This window comes from Cardiocondyla obscurior, linkage group LG10, assembly GCF_019399895.1.
Source record: "Cardiocondyla obscurior isolate alpha-2009 linkage group LG10, Cobs3.1, whole genome shotgun sequence".
Taxonomy (NCBI): Eukaryota; Metazoa; Arthropoda; class Insecta; order Hymenoptera; family Formicidae; genus Cardiocondyla; species Cardiocondyla obscurior.
Window position 1 is genome coordinate 7,248,168 of NC_091873.1, and position 24,044 is coordinate 7,272,211.

The 24,044-nt window shown below is 36.2% G+C and overlaps 1 protein-coding gene across 1 annotated transcript; it reads right to left on the bottom strand.

Annotated features, from left to right (window-relative positions):
* Positions 1-1,985: 1,985 nt before the first annotated feature.
* Positions 1,986-24,001, bottom strand: LOC139105935 (dynein beta chain, ciliary). The gene is made up of 59 exons (XM_070662294.1): positions 23,830-24,001; positions 23,524-23,727; positions 23,233-23,424; positions 22,935-23,144; positions 22,508-22,782; positions 22,312-22,430; positions 21,825-22,162; positions 21,646-21,770; positions 21,312-21,509; positions 20,898-21,126; positions 20,612-20,707; positions 20,141-20,519; positions 19,709-19,983; positions 19,412-19,644; positions 18,945-19,234; positions 18,675-18,823; positions 18,331-18,576; positions 18,042-18,266; positions 17,771-17,972; positions 17,531-17,697; positions 17,033-17,445; positions 16,538-16,808; positions 16,145-16,407; positions 15,773-16,083; positions 15,469-15,584; positions 15,151-15,362; positions 14,825-15,028; positions 14,657-14,728; positions 14,354-14,569; positions 14,015-14,252; positions 13,666-13,858; positions 13,364-13,541; positions 13,121-13,249; positions 12,823-13,042; positions 12,579-12,740; positions 12,367-12,516; positions 12,006-12,167; positions 11,399-11,635; positions 11,033-11,254; positions 10,659-10,910; positions 10,438-10,564; positions 10,243-10,376; positions 9,854-10,091; positions 9,503-9,690; positions 9,226-9,395; positions 8,888-9,108; positions 8,435-8,711; positions 8,076-8,351; positions 7,471-7,876; positions 7,055-7,371; positions 6,779-6,911; positions 6,384-6,665; positions 6,012-6,218; positions 5,603-5,936; positions 5,331-5,506; positions 5,084-5,194; positions 4,855-5,028; positions 4,462-4,610; positions 1,986-4,206 (listed from the first exon to the last, which is right to left on the bottom strand). Exons 1-59 carry the CDS (start codon positions 23,995-23,997, stop codon positions 3,912-3,914), a joined length of 12,756 nt encoding a protein of 4,251 aa, XP_070518395.1. The 5' UTR covers positions 23,998-24,001; the 3' UTR covers positions 1,986-3,911.
* Between the last annotated feature and the right edge of the window lie 43 nt (positions 24,002-24,044).

Consider the following 24,044-nt stretch of genomic DNA (forward strand, 5'->3'; position numbering starts at 1 on the left):
CTAGATTTTTAACTTTGACGCTTGTTGAAAGTATCAGCTGTTAGATCTCGTAAACCTGACGGTACGTGTTTCTAGTATTTTGATTATTATCTGCGGAGAGTTTACATCGAGCCGGAAATACATACGTCATAAATCAGTATTGTAAAAGGATTAATTATATCGCGCGAAGATATAACGCGGAACAAAAGAAATTCGTCGCAGTAAATGTGAAGCCATCGCCGAAAATCGATTAGACGTATTTTTTTTTTATTGGTTGATTAATTCAAATATAACGATTTAAATTTCACCATTTATCACTTGATTATAGTAAATTACTTGAATATACGAAATGAATGTTCTTACTGTCTTGATAACTAAGTTTCCAGGGAAAGAGCCAATTATCGTTGCGTATATTTTTTTACTTGATTGGGTAATAACAAAGCGCGCGTCATTAGATTCGGATATTAAATTTTTTTTAAGAATAATTGCAAATGAATGATCTACGGTCAATGGCATGCTGTCGATTCACTTACATTTGTAGCTTTCGGTTAGGTTGAGGTTGGGTATTTTTCATCCGTCCGTCTGTCCGTCCCTCCTTCCTTCCTTCCTTCCTTCCTTCCTTCTGTCCGTCCGTCCTTCTTTCGGTGGCAGTATTCCGGATTATCCTGACGTCTCGTAGTAATCCAAATCACTTGGCACTATATCGCACTGCTCTGCTTTTTTTTTAATAATCACTGTCACTATCACTAACACTCACTCGAGAGACGAATGGCTTATCGCGGCGATTTTTTACGAAGCGCGACGAACGATTATTTGTCCGATAAATTTGCACTCCCGATACTCGTAGCGTTGCTTACTTCCACCGCGTCGGATCTTCACCTTCGAGTCGTCCTCGATCCCCGAGACAGGAAGCTGGCTGCGATGTGAAGCGACGATCCCTCTTGATCCTTCGGTGTATTCCCGTCGGCGGAATGAACGGTCTCGTCAATTTGCGCCAGGTCGCGAACGAAACGGGCCGCGAGACGGAATGTTCCCTACGCACTTTATATTCCTCGAGTTCCATAGTAATCTCTCCTTCGAAACGGGATGATAGGAGTCCTGGCCGCGACGAAGATGACGCGCGAGTTGCAGATGTCACCACGTAATGGCGATCGCCGGAACCCGCTGAACGTCGCCGAGAGAGATGGCGAGTGAAGCGGGTTGGTATCGCCGAACTCGCGACGAACTCGCGACGAACTTTAGGCCGGACGCTTCGCGCGCTCCGCCGGCGACATAACCTTTGCTTTCCGAAGCACTTTTTCAGAGCCCAATACGAGGCATAAAACGACGAGCGAAATGACGAGAGTACAGAAAAATGATAGTCCGTTTCTGACTCAACGACGTCGACGCGTATTTGCATGCGAGATTACTTTATTCGCGGCGGAAAATACGCGAGATACCGGAGCGATTATCAACGCGTCTTCGCGACCGAGCCTCCGCAACTAGACTAAGATGGCCGTTACAGATTTCGGCCCTTGGAGAGAAAGAGAGAACCGAGTAAAGAGAGTGAGACAGACGGTAGAGCCGATCGTCAATTTAATGCTATCCTTCTCGCACCGAGTTCTCGGAAACATCGAGCTCGACGCCGAGTTGATCTATCTTGTGTCTTTTTATGCGCTCGACGAGCTCGAGTCTTCTCCTTAAACAAAAACCTAAAGCGATTTTTCGCGATACCGAAAATAATAGTCATTTTCTAGCTCCCAAATCGTCGATTATTATAAAACTCCTGCTCCTGCATGCTCTAAAAATAATCTAATCAATATTTTTTTGTTTCTTACATTCTTTTTCTTTTTAATCGCACGCAGCAACATTAATAGCCGACGTTTATTTTCGCTTGGCACGAATTTAAAGAGAATTACGCTCTTATGACATATTAATATCTGCGCTTCAAGTCGCAGAACATAAATTTCTCATTACGTAAAACTTTCCGTGATGCGACTTTAAGTTTGGATGGGTAGAGAATGGTCTTTGCTTCAATTGAGAAGTTTCTATTTCACAACTTGATTAGTTTCCCTTCTTAACTTAATTAAAACCTTAATTAAAACCCGCATGCTTGTGGGCTTATTTCGTGCCCGTATGCACGTAAATTTTACTTTAAACGATTTACAATTTCTGATAGAATCGTAGCTATCAAATTCGCCAGCGTACCGTTTCAAACTTTACTGCGACTCTTGGAACGGCTTATAAAATAGATATAACGTTTGCGAAAAAGTGAAGCTCGGCTGTATTGAATCAGAAGGGACATCGGACGCGCACACAACGTTTCGTTTCGTTCGGCGTGACTCAAATGCGGTTTTTTTCGAAGCCTCGTGTTCATCTCACCTTCATCCGGTAGGTCCCTATAAATACCAGAAACGCATGTTTGCCCCGAAGGCGTTTTCGACTGAAGAGTCCGAGAACGGAGCAACCGTAAAGGTCTTGGCACGCTAATTTACAACCGGCCGCCGCAATACCAGTAATCTAATTAGTTTAATGACCAAAAAATATTTCCCGAGTCTTTCTTAATCCGAGACAGGTAGCTCGAGTCGACTTGACTCAATGTCAAAGCTTATCCGTAAAGATATGTGCATCGTGAAAGTTCTTTCGGCTTTTAAACAGGCAAAGGAGGAAAAAAGTTTGACATGATACGCTTCATTTCGGTGATAATACTTTACGATACGCTAAAAAAAAAAAATGTTTTCAACCGCAAAATATTATATTAACCACTAACTAGTTTACTTAATATCGTGATGCAAGTGATTAACGCTACGTTTGATAAAATGTCGCTATACATGTCAAACTTTTTTTTTTTTTTTTAAAAGCGCATACAATTTCTTTTTTTTAACTTTGGTGCAACGGTATTAATATTAAAAAACTATAATAATTAATTACTAGCATACAGATTAAAGGCATGACTTTTATACATATAATATAGATATACATGAATTTTGGATCGCAGTTGCTACTGCAGAAAACAAATTGTTCGGGTAAGCGATAGGACGGATGTACATAAGGCGGATGCAGCTGAACGGTTTCATTCGAGAGATCGCATGCACCCTCGAGAGTAAAGTGCGCTTGCAACGTCGCGGCTGCGGCAAGCCTCCCCCGATCTGTCTCATGGTTCTACCGGTGGCTCTTCGTTCGTTATTGTCGTTTAACTCGCGCGAGTAGTTTCGCAAGGCGTCTTCGCTCGCGTGTCCGAAAATTCTGCGCACCCTGCGTCGTCGCGAAGAGCCAAACGGCACGCGAAACCAGATGCGTCATCGCGAAACGGATAATTACGTCGCAGTCGATAAAGGGTCACCACTTCCTCGAAACCTCCAATCATATTGTCGTCGCGTACCCGTAGACTTGTCAAAGGCGACCGACTGATGCAATACGCGCCGCTGCGAGAATGGTACGTGCCGGTGCGCCCGTAAAGAAAACACCGGATGTACGAGCGCCGGTCGTTCTTCCTCCTGTCGTCGATACACATTCGCCACCCTGTCACATTTCGTCGTTCCTCTCAATTGGCGTCAACGACACGCCAATACCTTCTTTTGAGAAAAAACCCGACTCGCGAGCGCACCTGCGAACCGCGTGTACATCCCAAGTTCCTTCCGTTCAGTCTTTCGTTTCCTACGCGACGCACGGGTTCTCAGGACGAGATCGCTTTACTTTGAAAGGCGTATAGGAGCACGCTGCGACTCGTATACGCCAGTTACGTAATTAACCGAATGCGCGTATGTAATTAACGCCGTTTCACACTCGTTCTACAGGGGCGGGAGAGAAAGCTCGACGTAATTCGCAAAGAGCATTTAACGACCAAGAAACCGTAGTTGCGCGAACGACTCGCTAGGAGAGGCGTGAAAAAGAAGTCGTTACGAGCGTGAAATCGTGTGAACACGCGCGAGGCCTCGTCGAGGAAGGCTCGACTAAATTTGCAAAAGGATCGCAACGCCCGCCAGGGTCCACTTGGTCGGCTTGTCGCGAGTCTTCAAGTTAAACGTCCAGATGTACGTAGGGCCGCGTTCTCTCGTCCTGTAGACCGGGCACTCGTACATATTCTTCGTCTCCTGCTTGTCCAAGGTGATTGCCTTCACGAACACGACCGGCATCGAAAAGAACAGCTCCTTCCACCGCGAGTCCGCAACAACGCCGCTCGTGACGTCCCATCGCGCACCCTCCATGTATAAGCCATTGATGTAGGCACCTTCGCGTGGCGGCACCCTGATCGACAAAGTTCATATTATTGCCCTGGTCTCTGCTTGTTAACCCTTTCGAGAACACGTATCGAATTTCCACGTGAGAGAGCGTTATCGAACGGTTGAGCAACGATTGTTCTCATCTGCTACGTGAAAGCAATTTGAGATTTTATATAAAATAAAAGTTGCAAAGTCGATGTTTTTTATAATTGAAAAATAATTGAAATATACCCGGTCTCGAAAGGGTTAATTGAACGTTGCAAAACATTGACTCTCTTACGTGAACTCCTCCTTCTGCTTTCGGGTTACGTCACAATGCAAGCACATTTTGTCCAAGGGCCACTCGTTTTTACGAGCGGTTTGCTGCATGATGGCGGTAAGTAAGGACTGCGGATTGAAAAAGCCACCCAGCCAGACCGACGATGGCAACTGTCGAAAGATGCACCGCGAGATAATTAGATCGACCGCAGCCGAGAAAGAAAGGAAGTCGAATTTTAACGCGCAAATAAATGACAAACGTTTGCAAAGTCATTTTCTCAATGCCTGAAGCGTGACGACGTTTAATAAATTTTTCTTCCCACGCTTCAGCAAAATATATATATGGAATTAATTTAATTTCTCCGAAATGTATTATCTTATTGCATTTTTTTTTAATTGCGGTTTCTCTACTCACATTAAAATCTATCGTCCAATTTGATAACTCGGTTATTCGATTGACCAAGTCTGCAAACCAGCTCGACAATCCGAGGGTGGAAGGATAGGCGCGTCTGGTCCAAGATGGTGGTACAGTTTCCATAAATAAATGATTCTGCAGATCTTCCATATCCCCGCTGATCGTAAGCTCACCCTAAAATTAGGCATCTGTTACATCGCTATTCAATAATTTTTATCGAGGTACTTACTTTCAAACCAAGATTTAGCTCTCCCAGAGATCTTTTTATCTCCGTACATAGTGCATTCATGTATTCACATTCTTGGAGAGCGACTATAACGAAAGGAGTGCGATCTTCCGTCTAAAAAATAGAAGTTACCTTTAATATTTTAATACATTGTTTACTTCGGTATCTTTTAGCTTTTAAATTTAATAATTTCAGTACATTATAATGATAATTTTATTATAGTAATCCAAGTATGCAATAACGATGCTACCTTGCTCATCAATTCTTGTATATTAAACTCTTCGGGAAGTTTATCTAGTGCATCCTCTATTATAGCTTTCACCTTATCTTCTCTTGATAATATTCCAGTCATTGCGTCGACACTATCTCGTGGTTGCAGTCCCCAGATTATTTTAAACAAATTCTCCGCCGTGCTTGTGAGAAACCCTATATAAACGAGTCCAAGCATTTTCTTAGCGTTTTTATATGACCGTAAATTAAGAAAGATAACCGAATTGATAAAAGTCAATTAAGAAATTTTACCGATCTCCGCGTTTGGATGAAGTCCGTATAAAACAGGGCTCTCCGGCGGCAAATAATCCTCCACGTACTGATGATACCCCGCGTAATCGATGCTGGGTGGCACCAGAAAACCCGGAGCAAGGTATAATTCACCTTCGACTAATTCCGGTTGCAGGTACTCTAGGAGATACATTTGACATAGTCTTCTATCCCAATCGTCGGTTATATGGCCGCCGTACATGATTTCGCCGAATAAATAGCGTAAATCTTCCCAGGGTACCTTAATACTGCTCTCAAGATAATTCAACAGCACCGATACACTGATAGTTAAGTCGCCGACGTTGAAAGGGTAGGACTGTGTTAAAGATATTAACAAGAAATTAATAATAGGTATTAACGTATATGTAAAATTAAAATTTAGAATACTAACCCTATTCCATCCTTGTGCCCCAAATTTTCTACGCTCTGCCACTGCAGCGTGATAATAACAGAGGGTGAAGAGAATAGCTTTAAACTCAGTTTCCTTGGCGCAAGATTCTAATACTTCTTCGCTAAAGTTGTCCAAGGCTTTATGAATGTTGGCGCGTATACCCGTTGGTGGTTCATTGGTAATTTTTATGGCAGACTCTAATATACCCTGCCGTTTCAATTACATTTAATTAGAATACAAAGCAATAATTGGTAACTTTAATGAAACCGTTGTAAAAGAAAATCACAATTTTAGATAATTCTAATTTTAAACGTGTGGCAGTATGTTTAATATTATATTAAATAATCTATACTTGAAGGATTTCGCTATTACTTGCGGTATTATTGACGAGTGAGGGTCGTGGCTTGGTTCCGCACTAATATAAAGCCGATAATTTTCGTGTGGTTCTTCTGACAGTTGTTCTATCTTCTTTTCCAAATTTGGTAGCCAATTCTGTACTAAATGAATATTCTGAAGTATAACCCAATGGCCCTCGCGCGCTGAAACTTCTATCATATTCTCTGCGATGGGCTCTTGACCTTGTCCTAATGATATATTGTGAAAATTTTGCGCATCGAATGTAAAGCCCAACCGTTTACCGAGTTTCTCGACATCCTACATAGAAAGATTCATGTTTTTAATTTATTACAATGTTAAATATTTTTCATAAATACCTAATTATGCCATTAAAATCAAATCTATATTTTTTTAAAGATATAAAAATGTACCTTTAAAGGATCGACTCCTGGAGATAAAATAAAAAATACTGGCGTAATTGCACTCGTTTCTTCGTACGATTTTTCAAATGGTTGCATTCGAAATTGCATAAATTTTGTTCCTAATTTCTCTTCCACGAAGTACCTACATTTGTCACAGAATTAATTGTTAGAGAAAACAAAAAAAAAAAAGTAAACTAAAGCAAATTAAATATATTTCATATATTTAATATAATAATCTATGTTTAAAGTAGATGTTTATCTCAAAATCGCATTTTAGCGAATTACCTTATAGCGTAAATCATTCGATCTAGTCTTAAGCATCTCATTATGCAAAGTTTTTGAAAGGCCGTTTTATTTTTCCACTCTTGAGGGAATTTTTCTCTTTCAGGCGTTTCCGATTCGACGAATTTCCTCCACCTTTTCTCGGCTCCGTCTATATCGTGGTCTAAATTGCGGAAATTTTCCATTCTGCTCAGATACTTAATGCCCCCCCAGCTAACGTCACTCAGAAAATCTACTGGACTTGTAAGATCCGGTATATAAGGGAATCGTAAAAGGAAATCCACTTCAAATGAATCTACTTCTTTCATTTGTATTGAAATCTAAATTGTTAAATTTTTTTTAATACATACATGTTATTTATTTGTGTTAAAAAGAATTGAATAAGCATTAGATTTTAAATTATTTTTTACTATCTATACCTGAAGCGTTAGCTGGCACAAAAATATGAGCTTGTCGTTCTCAAATAATCCTCTGCTAGTATACGTAAAAACCAAGTATGTGACGCTGTCGATTAAATTAACGACACGTTTACTGAGAGCATTGGCTGGTTCTGCAAATCTAATAGCGTTTTGAAAGACTGTGTTGAATGCCTTGAGAGAAAACTGATATAGCATGTTGATCTTGTTGAGATCGTTAAGAATGAAGTAGAGGAGGCTGGCTCTCGTTGCCACCGGCCGGTAGGATTCTCGCGCCTCGTCTATCTTTGTGGCAGTCATCTTCGCCTCGATTGCCTTTGCCTCGATCTCGCTAGCAGTTTTCTTCGTAGTTTCAAGGTTCTCCACAAGAGCGACGTCGTTCAAGATATCGGGTCCCGCCGTCGCCAATCTCCATGGAATAAAAGAAACATAAAAATAAGATATATACATTTTTTATTAAAAAAAAATGCTGAATTGCTCGTTTTTCTTTAACTTGTTAAATTAATAAACCCGAGATAGTCAAACTTTTTATAAAAACTAATCGCGAACAAGGAAATTCAATTTTAAATTGTTACCTAGTTTCTTTTCTTCCTTGTTATATACAATACCTGTGCAACAAATCATCCTCCAATATTTTCAGCGTAATCTTGAACGTGTTCTGCTGGATAGTGAGTTCGGCTTTGCTCGATTCCAAATCAGGACGCTCCGCTTTCACAACGGCGCCTAATAGCTGCTCCTCCAAACCATCTTTCGTAACCGTAAAATTGATGAGTGTAGTCTGAGCTTGCATCTCTGGTTTATAGTGAGGATTTGCCAGCTTTGTTTGTAAGATCAAACGGAAGCGCGGATCGTATTCCACTTCTTTATCTCCCACCTTGATGGCCCTTTATTAGCATTAATTATATAAGATCAATTAATCCATTTCCTAAAAAAAAAAAAAAAAAAATATATATATATGCCAATTTACCTTCCCCTGTTTATAAAAACCCGGCCTAGAATTGGATCTAGAACAGCATCGACCGTTTCCATGATACTTTCCAGCAATACTATCTTTCCATTAGCTATTGCATATTCAATTTTGTCGAGATAATTATGTTGAGTTAGACGTAGCACTAACAGATCATCCCTGTATTTGTTTTTGATCCATTTGATTCCTTGCATTTGCGGATCAATCATTAGTGGCCACCTGGAGGAATTTGCGAGTATCGTGGCATTTTCCGAGGACATTCTATCTGTAGGTAAACCTATATAAGAACACGATTAACTTTTAATTATAAATCATCTCAAAAGATTTATTCAGTTTTTATTAGCTTATTAATCAATTATTTTGTAGATTATAATCACAATCTTTTATATACTCTGTATCTATTAATGTAATTGATAATACGTAATAGAGATTTTCGTTAAATACGTTTTTTACCTTCGTTATTCCATTGAGCGATTGTTGCATCGTCACTCATCAAAGATATCGGATCCAGATCTGGCGTGTAAGGTATTGGCACTTGCAAATTGTCGAGAAATGGCAGCCAGTATAAATTCATAAGATCCACTCTGTATTTCTTTGTGAAACATCCCATGTAAGAAATAAATGCTGCGACGAGCAATACATTGCCCGGTAGAGTGATTTCGGATTTTCTTAGCCTATTTTGTCGTATTATAAATATGTTAAAATGTAGTTAACTTGATGTTTGCTTAACTGATCATTAGCTGTCGCTTTTATTATTTTAATAATTTTTGTATTCGAGCAAACCTACGTACAATTGTACGGTCTCGGCCCAACGAATATTTTCAGATGCGAGGCCATTTATCAATCGATCTGCTAGATCTATAACAAACGCAGTCGCATCTGTTTCGTCCTGACACTTTTGTTTCTCAGCTAAAGCTACATTCATTTTTTCGCTTAAAATATCCAATATTTTTTTAAGCTCCTGTACGTAAATAAAAGAACATTATTTTACTATAATAAAAATACTTATAAAATAATGAGGAAAAATAATGTAAGTAATGTTTAACTTAATTACTGAAGCGAGCTTACCGCTAAACGGCTTCTTAAGGAATTCAATTTTTCCATAGCTACTTTCAACTCCATATTTGCTTGAGCAAGAGCCGCTCTCAGAGGTTTTACATTCTCGTTAACATAATGAAACACCATAATATTTTTCACCCAGCTACAAAGTCCCGCTGCCGCATGCGATTTTAAATATACAAAATCCGGATCAAAATCTAATTAAATATGCGTTATTTTGACATTACTACATTTCAGTTTTATAAAAAATATTACGATTTTTATGTTAGTATTTCTACATATAAATAATATATTTTTATTACATTTATTTCATGAAATATTTATGAGTTATATTATTATCAAGCTTGAAAATGAAATTACTTTTATCATTGATGTATGGCTGAATCGCTTTTACGACATCTGGGTGTATATTTTCTTTGTCATAATTACGTAATTGCGACAGGAATTCATCGATAGATCCCATTATTATTCTGCAAGATTTCCAACTTCTATCCTTCGGAATTTTTCCTTTTGGCGAAAATAAAATGAGTACGGCTTGAGCTACCATAAGTACAGCTTCCGGCGGAGATCCGAATGACTTTAATTCAGTTAAATTATTCTGTAATAGCACAAATATTTTTATATAATTAAAAACTCATTAATTTTAGACAGAAATATTTATGAGACGCTCAAAATGTAGTATTACTTATACTAAAATTTAATTTATGTTATTTTTAACTGTATAATTGTAAATCGTAAATTTTATTAACTTTATTCAAAGTATTAAGCGCGGCTTCGGCCTGTCTCACTGCGGGTTCCGCATAAGCCAAGTCTTCATCACAGCGTTTCTGGTTTTCCAATACTATCTCCTTGATTTCCGCTACTTTTAATTCCTCTTCAGTCACTGTAATTCCGCGATGTTATTTCTACATCGTCTACATTATTAATAATTTTCAACATCCTACCAATAGTTTTTTCTGCTTCTACTTTTGCATTTTCCGCACGCACTTCAGCCAATATCTTATCAGCTATTTCGTTCTTTTTTTTCAACTCGATCTCTTGAGCCGTTAGAATAATCTTTAATTTATCAGCCTATTTTGTAAAAAAAAAAAATATATATATATATATATATAAATATATTCAGAGAATAGGTATATGAAATTTTTCGAAACAAACTACAAGGTACCTGAGTGGTACAAGATTCGAGTTTCATCAATCCATCGGTGAGACGTAAAATCATTGCTTCCAAATCGTGCGTTTTTTCTGTTAACAACTTGGAATATAAAGATATTTGTTCAAGGAATGACTTGGGCGTCGTGTAATTGTATCTTCTTTCATTTTGCAAATATAACACGGATACGTCATTAACGCTTGTATGAACAAAAGACATGAAGAGCGACACAGATTTTCGATATTCGCCTGGCAATTCTTTTAATTCCTATAATAATGATAAAGGATAGCGTAGTAGTCAAAAAGTAAGGTGTAGAATAATATGTGTTAAAACTAATTTGTAATTAAAAAATTAATTTTTAAAAAAGAAAAAATTTACAGCGAGCATACCTTTAAAAATGTTATCGATACAGATTCTAATGCTTTCTGTGGCCAATCTTGAAACCAGTCAATCGCAGTGCAATTTATTATTGCGGGAAATTTCCTGACTCTTTTTCGAAGGGTTGCTCCTACAGGCGAGAAGCACAGAATACACTTTAATTGCTTTCGTACACGTTCAATAAAAAATTTCCAGCAATTTTCTTTCGTATCAATTAATCCGGTTTGCTTAACCTGTACAATAGATAATAATATATATTACAGTGATTACTTAATACAAGCAGTCTTTGATAATATTTAAAATAATCGCATACCGCAGTCTTCCGCTGAATATAGATTATTCCGATGACTATTCCGATAATTCCGAAAATTATGTACCTCGTTACGTACGGCGTTAATGACATTTTCCACTTCGTCGTCAGTAAATAATTCCGCGATTTCTCCCGTCGCTAACATATCGTTCACCACAACCAGGAATTTTTCATCCACGACTTGAGAATCGCTCATTAAAAAAGTAATACCAATGCCCCTTACACCAGTCTTCAAGTACAATACAGCCAAGTCAGCTTTCAATTCGTTTAAAGAATAATCTTTGCGCAACTGTATCTGAAACACCTGTTGACCATTTATCAAAAAATATTTATTACGTTAAGCCTCTTTACTCATTTCTAAAGTTTATAAAATCTAAGCATTTTATATTGAAAGATAAGTATGGTGTTCGCTGCGGCGACGGCGGCTCGCGTACGTGAGTCTTCCCCTCTCAACTCCTCTCCCTCAGCCGCCGAGCGAGGGAAGTAGTGGTGGGTGGAACGCCTTCAGTTCTCGGCAGTCAGCGTTCCGCGACACATTCACACGTGTGGTTCTTGTGAGATTCGACGCACCCCACGCCAAGGTCACGTACGCTAGCCGCCGTTCGCCGCCGCAAACGCCATGCCTGTCGTTAAGGTACGTATAAAATACCTGATAAAAACATAACCCTGCTTACCTCTAACGAGGATACAAAAGAAGCCAAACGTGATAAAGATTGTTTCCCACTGCCGCCTACGCCCACCAGAAGCGCATTGCTTCTTGGTGCTTCCAAAATTCTGTTGATTCGACACACGTGATACACGGCATCTTCGAACAATACCAAATTCATTGCCGACACCTGTATCGAAAGAGTAGCATGTATAAAAAGTCACGATATAAATTGATTAAATATCCTTGCATCTCTTAAAATAAGAACAAAATTAAAACTATACATATATGATTAGAATGAGAACAGATTATGTCATTAAATTTTAAGAATGAAAAGTTAACAAACAAAATTCAAGCCACGATATAATAATAAATGATTGATATAATACCAGTTCATTATAATTGAGTAAAGCTTCGTCGAGCAATTTTACAAGCTGCGTCCAACTTTTGATAGGCGCGTATTTCGACTCGCCAATTCCCTCCGCGAAATGACAATATATCAGCGGTTGCTCCAAGTTGATCTCTTTTTCGTCCAACTCCTGAGGTTATTAAATAATCTATTAACAAACAGCTTTTATCAAACTCTACGCATTAAACATACGGGTATATTTTTGCGAATTGCACTCAGTAGCAGTTGATCAAATATTTTGTAGTCTTCAACAGTCACCAACTTATCACGATACACCCGCATTGCTTCGTGAGCGTAAAGATTAATCACATGACTCGGAAGTGGTAAAACGTCGCCACGGGCAAAAAGCATTCCCTGCGTATAATATTAAAGTAGAATTATCGCCATTGTTATCCAGAAAATCGCATTGTTAATGTTGATTAGTTTTTCTATTAACCTGGAATATATTGGTTAAATCGCGCAAATTGAATACATAATGAAACTTGATAACCGTTGGTAGAAAAGTTGTTGAAACTTTATCGTGAAGATATAATGCCGCGTCGATAAGAGGATCGACGAATTTTTGTACCGCTGGATCGAACTTTTGCTGTGGATCGGCCACGTGTTGCTTGAGAATCTGACTATATATCGTCACGAGCGCTTCTTTTTGCGGAAAACTGAAAATAAGTATCAAATATGTTCGTACAATAACGAATACTTAATGTAATTAAATAATAATAATAATTATTATTAACCTGACTGCGAACACGGCAAAGTGTCTTTGTAAACGAGGGTCTATGGTAAAGCTACCTGCGGTAGGATTCATACAGGACGCATACTGTGTGTTATGAATCTCCTTCAAATTTAATTTTGTTCTGTCATACCTAGATTATGTATGTAAAATTTGTTGGATTATTATTTTACACTGAGATAAACCCAAATTAACTCGTAGTAATTTACATATCCCGTTATATATTTAAATTACCAATGATAATTACCAGTGATTGTAATCCATGTGTTGTCTAATAAGAGTATGAGGTTGCACAGTTCCATAAGTGTCCACTTCCGGTATATTCATGTCGTCTATGAAATACACCAAAAATTTCGTGCCCGGTGGGCCATAATTACGCCCCGTTTTTCTCTCCAAATGTTTCTCAAGTGCTTTCTGTAACATGTCTTTTCGACGAAAACGAAATCGCTATAATTCGTCGTTGACACAACCCAAAATTATTCATAAAGAATACTTAGGTAATAAAATTATAGATTTAGGAATTTAAACTATTTTAACTTGCTTATTCACCTGACGTAGTGTAGAAATTAAAAGGAACATTTGCGATATTATAATTATCCGACAAACTTGCTAATTTGTGGGCCATAATAACGCTTTTTCCAGAGCCCGCTCCACCCACTAACATAACCGGAACGCGTTTTTTTATTAACAAATCCATAAAAAAACGCAAGCGTACTGTTTCTCCAGTTGGCACCAAAGTACACTATATTAAATGTAATTTATATAACGCATATACGTATACAACATATATACACATAGAACTTTTTTTTTATTCTATTTAAATGAATTTTAACGTTTGATTTAATAGAAACGCTTTATCTTTTTACTTTAAATTAAATTAATAAAGCTCGGATAATACCTGAAGCGGGATATCAGAGTCCAATTCATATGAGACGATTTTTTCAGTCCAAGGTATAAATTTTTTTGTTTCCGGTTCTATGAAGTAATTAAACACGGTTCCACCCGATGGAAATTTAACAGTTTTAAATTCGTTTTGCCACCATTTGCTAAATTCTTTTCTCCAGTCTATCAACTGATCTTGAAACATAACAGAACCAAACGCCCAAATGCAAGCAAATGCGAAATATAATTCGTACCTAAAATAAAATCGTACAAGCTTTGTAAAACAAATTTTTTATAATTATTTTATCATAAAAGATTAAAAAGAAAATTAGATTTGTAGGCGTTTATCGATTACCATTCCTTCGGGCAGTCCGGTGGCACGTTTTCTTTAGTTAGAAAGCAATCAAGCAAATGACAAAGCATTTCTAAATGACATATTTCTGGTAACGGTGTAATTTTCTTGAACTTTGTTTTTGATATTTCCAACAAAGATGGAACATATTTTTCAAAGAGAATCGACAAGTTAGCTCGTTCGGAGTGATCTCTCGTTTCTATCCAGCTCATTACAAATCTGCAAAACAATTTCTCATTAAGTTGATACTATAATATGTTAATTTTGTGTTTTAATTAAAAATTAAAGTATAAATTTATAACTTACGGAGTCCAGCCTAAATCTTGTGGATTAATATATAAAATTCCTGCTCTAGATACCGTTGCCGGTGTAGCTGTCCTAAAATAAAAACGTTAATGTCGAAAATCCATAAGCAGTTTTATTTTTGTTGCAAATAAAATTCTTTACTACAAAGTTTCTCGACTAAGCGTTCACCTTAAATTCGATATTTCAAATAGAAGACGCATATGTTTCGTTAACGCAATTCTCTCGTTGCTCGCTAACGTCAGGACTTTATTATCGTCCATTACAGTATTTAAGGATTCAATCCACATTGGGTCGATGTCACCGTCGAATACGATCCACTTAGGGCCGTCGCCGGCCATGTTAGCTTGCTCCCTCATTATCATGGAGAACAACCTGCAGAAAAGTAGCAATAAGAATAGAAAGTCGTGGCAAACCTATTACGGAGCGTGGGCTAATGTGCGCGTGTAGCGCGTTTGATCGTGCGCTGAAAATTGACGGGTGTGCTATCTTCCAACCCGTCTTTCCATTCCCTCGTTGCCGGATTAATGACACCAAATAACTCGTCGTTGGTCACCGCCTTTGGGTTCAGATCATTGTAGTGCGGTTTGCGCTTTTGGTTCGCGTACGTTCGGTTAAGCGTTTTCCAGACTTCAGTTTTACCGGTCCCGGCGAGGCCGACGATAAAGACCGAGTGTCGAACGTGAAACAACTCTTCCAATTGTACCACCTGAAGCAAACCAGAGAAACTCTCTCTCTCTCTTTCTCTCTTCCTGTCTTTCTTCTTTTTACTCGCCAATTAACCATTCAAGGTGAACATTACATGTATAATGTACCTTGAGAGTAAACCCGTCCTCCGGTTGCAACTTTAAATCAAGAGCCGCGGCTTTGATCATTATTTCGAAATCTAGATCTCTTTTTCGTGGCACGTCCAATGTAGGAAATAAGTCTCCTGAGTAATAAAACAAAAATTTAATAAAAATCGTATCAGCATAAAGAAAAGTTATGCATATAATTTATTTTAAAAGTATATATATATTTTTTTTTACAATTTCTCAATTCATTAATTTAGTTACAGCATTAGTGTAACATATTTTATTTCGTATATCCAATTAAAAGTAATATTAATGTGTCTTTTACCTATTAATCCCATGAATACTGGAACATCGTCAGTCACGACTTTTGGCATATTAAAATCTCTTAGCGCTCTCATTAGCACTTGCTCCTCCGGCCTTTGCCTATCATCACGTTTCAACTTTCCAGCGACGACTAAAACAGACTTGATGGCTCTCAAGCCCCAGTCGTAGTGATCTTGTTTGGATAAAAGCTCCCGACATAGCATATACAGGGTAATAAACTTTCTCGCCAGTAATCTCGCTTCTTGGAAGCCTTCGGCCACCAACATAATCTCGCAAATTAGTTCAAAATCAGGCACCACCATAGCACACGGCCTGTTGATTTATTTCAGATTAGTTACGCGATATTAATTTCCGATAATCCGCGCTCATTTACCGAAATAATGTTTTTAAGTTTTCGGGTAGTTCTGTTCTACCAGCGTAACCAGGGTTCATCGTTATAAATATACCAACTGTATCCACGATATTAAGCTCCTCGCCAAAGAAGAAAAACTTTTTCTTTCGATTTTTTACTCCGTCCAAAACACATTTTACCTGCACCGCTACGACGGACAATACCTCGATAGAAATTCTATTAAATTCGTCGAAACAACCCCACGCTCCAGTCTGCGCCAATCCTTTGTAGATGTTGCCGCATGACTATAAACATTCGAGTAAGAAGAAAGTAGATTTTAGAAGAGCATTCGGCAAAAGAAAATCTTTCGAAAATAAACTTGGATGTCTAAAAGTTTTATATATAAAAGACAAAAAAGAAATGACAAAAATGTACCTTATAATCCATTTGTTCGGAACAGTTGAAGACATAAACCATTTGTCCAAGGGCTCTACCGAGGTCCTTGGTCGTCTCGGTTTTCCCCGTCCCTGCAGGCCCAGCCGGTGCTCCGCCCATTATCAGACGCAACGATTGCGTCAACGTAATGTAGCATCTGTCCGTCAACGGCGTAATTACCAGACGCGGCACGTTACCCAGGTACTCGTAAGCGTATATGAAACATGCGTCGCAAATGTTGGCGAAGCAATCTCCTGATTTGTCGTCCCACCTACGAGGCAAAACAATCTTTTTCAATTCTCCTTTTCTTTTTTTTTTTCCTGCACCTGTGAGAGAAAATTAGCGTCCACGGCATTGGAACAGAAATGAAATGTCAAGATTGAAATTTAATACAGCTGCATTATGATAATGCTATTTTAAAAATCGATCTCGATCCAATATTAATGTTAGCCTCTAAATAATAGAAGCACAATTGTACAAGTTATTTAAAACTACCTGTGTCTTAACTGCGACTGCCATGCAAAACAAGTTGAGTTATCCGCTTTGATAGATATTAATTTTCCAACAACGTCACGCGCGTGCACGTCGATGGTGCAGATAGTCATAATCTTCTGCCGATCGTTTTCGTTTAATTCGCTGCGCAAAACTGTAATTAGCGCGTTTAGTTGGCCAATTTGTTTTTTCTGGTAATCCTTGAGCGCGTTCTCAAATCCCTCCTCGAGTCTCGCGAATGCCATGTTCACCTCGGAAGCCCACCAGATTTGCGTGCTGCACAAAGCTGGCTGCGCCTCATAATCGAAAATCCATAGTTTGCGAGGCTTTTCGTCGTACGAAGCAACAGCCTGACTGAAACGATATCTCACACTTTTCCTCATTGCTTCCGTTACGCGATTCAGCCAGATCTCAACCTGTGAATCAAGCGATTACGATTACGCAGAGAATAGGATTAGCCAAGTAGTACATTTTGTCTTTCAAAATTAATTATCTTAGTACCTTTCCCGTGCAATCGCATATCCCATACATAGCCATTTCTTCGCCGTCTTTTGCTACCATCCTGTTAGCGTGCTTTGTCAGTTTTTCTTCTTCAATTTTCCATTGAAGTTTTGCCAATGAATCATACAATTTGGATAAATGCTTACATACCATTTCGGGATTATTTCCTGTTGTAGTAGAATGCCTGAGTTTTTAAAAAATAAATTTTTTATTGCGAGAAACGGAAGAGAAGGCTTTTACCATTGCTTAGTATGTCCAACAGATCAGCGGATGAGATGAAATAGAAACGCGGAAAGGCTAATCTTTTTGTCTCTAGATAATCAGATAATGCTTTTTCGCAAATATCTAATTGTCTTTGTAATTCCTCGAGCCGGTCTAAAAGTTTTGATTTATTTGTCGACTTCACTATATTCAGATTGCTCAACATTTCCTTTAACAAATCCTTGATAGAAAATTGAAAAAGAATTAATTAAAATTTTTATATTATATTCGTTAAATTTCTTAAAATTACTTTAAAATCCTTGTCTATTTTTTCAAAACGTTTCGACTCCTGCGGCAATTGACTTCTTATATCTTCCGATCCGATAAAGATGCTCTCGAGATGCATCCAAGCTCGTTGAACTTGAAACCAGACGTTAATCGTAGCATCGGCATTATTAAGCTTCTGTTGCCAATCTATCACTTCATCGAGGAAATAGGCAACGTATTTGGAGTTTAGCATATTTTGCAATTGTACCTGCGTCACAATACCACTTTTTTAAATCTCTTTTCAAAAGAAAAAGTTTGTATAAAATACGTACTTGATTTTCTTCCAGCATTTCAATCGTTTCTTGATTTATACTTAATACACTGAGCTTAGTGCGTTCGTGCGTCTCTTTGTTAAATTCAAGAAGATCCCATGTATTATGCAACTCTTTCAGAACTTTCTCCATATTCATTTCTTTAACTGCCTTATCCTCCATATCTTTCACTTCTTCTTCAAATTTATGAAGTTTCAATTTTAATAAATCTTCCAAAGTAGTTTTATCGTCCATAGTGAATTTTACCTATAATTATTTAATTTTAACATTTTTTTAAATAATAAATAAATTCATGAAATAAGCATTAAAAAAATATTATTATTTAAAATAGCACTATTACGTACTTGAGTCTTGGCCATAAGTTCTCGCCAATGTCTGTCTTTGATAGCAGGATTTTGTAGTTCTAATACTGCTCTTAATGATGACATCATATTTCTTACTTGCGCTTCTATATGACTATATAAATCCCAAGTTCGTGTTTCTTTATCTAATTCTAAAATAATGTAAAATAGGTTAATTTTTTTATAAATTATTTTATATATAATTGATTTAAAGATTATAGAATGTCAGCATCATTAAACCATTTATCAATTTATTGCCAATTAAAAACTCACGTCTCAATTCCCGGATTAAATTTTTACACTCTTGCTCCATTCCCTCCACATCGATTTTTTTCCAAAATGTTGTTTTCCACTCGTCTAAGCTTGATGTAATAATATTAATATAATCCCAAAGATTCTTCAGCAGTTTTAATTCTCTTCTAGCAAGTTTTATTTGTTTAAATTCTATTACACGTTGTTCGAATATATTTGCTTGATCATGTAATTCTTTTAGTTCCATTTCTAATTCCAGAAGTTCTTCATTTATCTTATCCAATTTTTCGTAAACGTTTGTGCAGTCGAAACTGTTATTGACCGTAAATTATATGATAAATGAAATATAAATTATATTTAAATAATCAAGAAATCGAATATCCATTACGCGATAATTTTTTTTTTAAAAGAGAACATAACTCTTTATGCCATTTTTTAATAATAATTTTATTCCTTTTATTTAAATAATATTGCTAAAGCTTTTATACCTGAATATTTGGTTTTCACGAAACTTTGCCAAATACTGCTGTTGCTTAAAATCATAATAATTGAGACGTTTCTTCAGCAAGTCGATTTGTCGTGCCATTAAAGGATTCACAAGCTGTTTTACTTGTGCCGCCCATTTCTTAACCGTTGCCCACTGTTCCGGTAAATTAGTCAGCCAATTATAAGTTTCTTCACCGAATTCTACTTGGTGTTGTTTTAAAAGGTTTATAATCGCCTATGATTAAGTAAATATATCGTTACTAAAGTGTTTTAATTTATATAAATAAATCCATTATTACCTTGATAGGCTCCCACATATCGTCGATTTCATATTGTCGATCTCGCACTTCTTTCAGATAATATATCGTATTCAGCAAGTCCTCATAATCATCTGGTGCAATCGGTTGTGTAAATTTTTTCAAAGCATTTGTCAAAAAGTGACTAAGACTTTCAAGTCTGTAATACGTAAAATAATTAGAATAAAATATTAGTTTGACAGTTACACAACGAGAACATGTACTATATGAAGAGGTTATTGCGCCATATATTATTCTACAAAGAATGGATGCACATTAAAGAAAGAAAGAAAAAGAAAACTATGTGATATAGAGTGTGAATCGTAACAGATTAGAAGGAGATCGTTACCGACCGAACGCTCCCTGCACATACTATACATTACACCGCGTTAACTAAAGTTCAATCGATAACTGCTTCCATCCATTACGATTTACTCTGTAGATGACATATTTTTTTGACAACAAATACGTGCTCGCTATTGACATGATCAACTAGATGCGTCTTAAATAAATTAGTCCATTTGCAGATCGTATTCAGTAGAGTCTGTTTCAAGGCCCTTATATCCAGTCGTAGCCAACGCAAAAAAATCTTTTCACTTTCCATTTCGTTGCATTTTTTATAAAGTCCCACAAAATAATCAATTTCTCTTTTAAAATCAGCTAATCCTGGCTTTCTCTCTTTTAACTGTTCCGACAAATATTCTTGCGTCGCTATATTTTTTTCCTCACTCGTGAGCGCACGACCAAAGCGTAAAAACAAGTTTAAATATTGTTCTCTGTCGTCAAGCCATAGCCAAGAAAATGGTTCGAAGATCTACAATATGAAAATTGATTTTCATATAGCACAGAGTACGAAAAGTAAATTAACTACGTAAGGTTGCATATAAAATTCTTTAAAAATCTTACTACAACATATTCCTGCGCTTGCACCAAACCTAACTTGATTCGATTACATGTTTCCTCAAGCATGAAAATGATATTATCGTCTTCAGCCAAATCGGTCTTGAAGAAACACATTAAGATTAGTAATAAAAAATAATATTTGAGTAATTCTATAAAAAAAAAACCAGGCTTTGCTAAAGATAATTGTTAAGATAAAGTTCACAGACTGGTCTAACTGGCTAACGAGTCAATTTTTTGACGTATGCAATAAATGCGCCTATTATTAAATACTCTATATACAATGACATACGCCGTAGTGGTTTCGTTCCGTTGCGATGTCTGGATCTATGCGTGATATTAAAGTTCCCATTCTCATAATATCGAGCAGCAAATTTTCATAAAACGCGTAGAAGCCCTCGGGATCGTCCAGATCCACTGCGGGATGAAAAACAATGTGGGGTATTTCCAGTGCCAGATGAATTTCGAAAAGAGGCATCACGTTACTTTCTGGATCAGTTTCATCAAGTAGATAACATATGCTGCAACATATAAATACATATAATCTTAATTCATAAATTTATATTCAATATTACATATTAATTTTAATGGTCAACTCAAATAATATTATACGATAATGTTTATAATTAATTTGCAAATAATGTATTAATTCGTATATAAATTAATACATTAGAATAAATTAAATACATGTAATAAAATTGAATACCTAGCAGAAGCAGCTTGGATCAAAGCTTTTGATATTAAATTGTCGACATAAACGAGATAAGGCTTCCATTTAATCATATTTTGAGCGATTTCTTCGTCCGCTAATGTTACTTTCGTTGCAATTATTTGTTCGTCCTTTTTCATTCCGACTTTTTCATTTTCCATATTACCGCGAGAAATTTTATCTTTTTCTTCAACTCTAATCGTAATAATAAAAAAGATACTTTGTAACAAGTATAGAAATTTTTTAACAATTGATAATTTTATTATTTATAAATTAAGATATTATACGAATAAATTATGCGTTTTTGTATTAAGAAAGGATTAATTGATACCGCAATCTGCTTGGTAAAGTTTGTGGTTCTTCTATCTCTTTTCCAAGTTCTTCAAACTCTACAAGTCCATCATTTAATTCTTGGTTCCTTATATCTATTTGCATATCTGTAATAAATATATCAAAATTTATTCGTTATAAAAATCGAAAGCATTTTTAAACAAAAAAGAATAATTAAATATAGAATAAATAAGAATTACTTTTATTCAACTCATTCTCGTCTATCTCGTACAATGAATCGGGTAGTAAATTAAAGAAAAGCTTGTAATTTTCATCCAAGACTCGATTCAACTCTTGATTAGTATGTTCGATTTGGTTGTATCTTTTTTGCAAATTTTCCTCGCGTTCACCCATGGCGAGCAAATTCTCATTTTTTAAATCTTTACGTTCTAATATTGGGGACATTGCCCATGAATAAGTTATTCGCAACAGCGTGTTAATGTTTTCTTGAGCATAGAAAATTCGCGAGTGTAACTTTCGCACGAGACTCAGCAAATAATTGATATATTCTGGTACTTCTATAAAACGGATCCTTGATTATATTATACACGACAGAAAAAAACTTGATTTTATTTGCTCATACCAATATTGTTGTAAAAAAAATTAACCAAAGTTATTATAAACATTCTAAAAGTTCATAATTTATCAAAATAAAAAATTTTCTAACCTGAAGAATTCCAATTATATTTCTCTTGACCAATAAAAATTACTTCGTCCACATTTTCTATTTCGTGCTTCAACAATTCAAATTCCACAGGCAAACTGTAACTTCTTATCCAATTGTACCTACAATTTAAACAAGTGTATGCAAAGTATTAAAAAAATTGTATTTTATTTTATTATTTATTAATGCATTTACTTACCATTGCACAAGCAAACCGAGATTATAAGTAGTCTCAAAAAAATACTGCGTTTTATAATGTAATTGAATCGCTTCCTCAGGTATGTCAGTTCTCTTCATAGCAATCATAAAACGAGTTTCTCGTAATAGAGCAGTCAATTCCGGGTCAAAATTTAAATCGAGCAGCTTGTTTTCGCGTATCGTTAACAAGCTTTTCGATAAATGAATGTTGCTCAAATTGATTGCCTTGTTGATCCAGTCTGTGAATATTTTATGCTCCATCGCCTCTGTAAGTGACTTATAAAAATACGATATTTTTTTTATCAGCGCAATTTTAAAATCAAACTAATACGTAATATATTATAGATTTAATTTAAATTAATTTTTATATTATTACTTATGTATTACTTTTTAGCAATGCTTTTTGCTAATACTTCGTAAAATATTACCTGCATTTGATCATACTTCGGCTTGGTTTCGCGTGCTATTCTGAGATTTATCAAAGGATGGTCAACCAGTTTAACACATTGCATCGGATAACTTATACGTTGCCGCAATATCGTTAATGTACACAATGCGCTAGCAACGTGTGGAAAATGTTGATCGATTTCAATCGATTCGTTTTCCTTATAGTCTTTGAATGTGCTGTCAAATACGACCTACAAAAGATAAATGGAATTTGTTTGAGGCTCGTTATAATTCATTACGGCTGTATTACACCTATTAAATATCAATATTACAGCTCACTTTAATATTATCTAAGTCGTTATGAATTTTTTGAAGCAATCTCTCGTAATTGTGCCATAATTGTGCCATGATAATAGGTCGATTAGCCATTGAGCCTAGAATCCACATTATTTTGAAAGTAGTTTCAGTATTAGGACTTTCAGAAAATATTTGATCGAATATATTTGCCAACACTCTATCAAATTCTTCCACCTAAATAATAAACCCATTTTTAAATTACAACGGTAATCTTATACGAAAAGCATTATACATAACATATAATATACTGCAATATAAAATTATCGCATTTACCTTTGTTAAGAAAGAATTAAAACTATCTGTAAATCGTATCTCTTCTGGTACGAGAATATCGTACTCCAATTCAGCAAATTTATTATAAATTTTGACAAATTTTTCATAAATGTCGTATATCTCAGAACACAATGCTTTTTTTTTCAGAATTGCAAATTCCATCCTTTCCAGTTTGAAATATTCTTGAGCGGTCTCAAATAAGATCTGGTGAGTAATAAGCAATAATTAATTATCATCATTTATAAATTATTTATTCAAAATAATTTTATATTTAAAATATGTTATTTTAAAAATCAGATTACACACTTTGATTTCTCCTAAACGTTTCTGAAATTTCGTTATCCGTCCGAGCACAAGTTCATCGTCGAAATTCCATTGAATTAATTCGTTCGCATGTTTAAAGTAATTATCTAATTTATTTCGAAATGTTTCAAATATTTCTGTATAATAATTCAGGATATTTGTCACATTCATTAAACGTTCTAAATTATCTTCAATGTCATTAGTGAAAAAAGTATTCT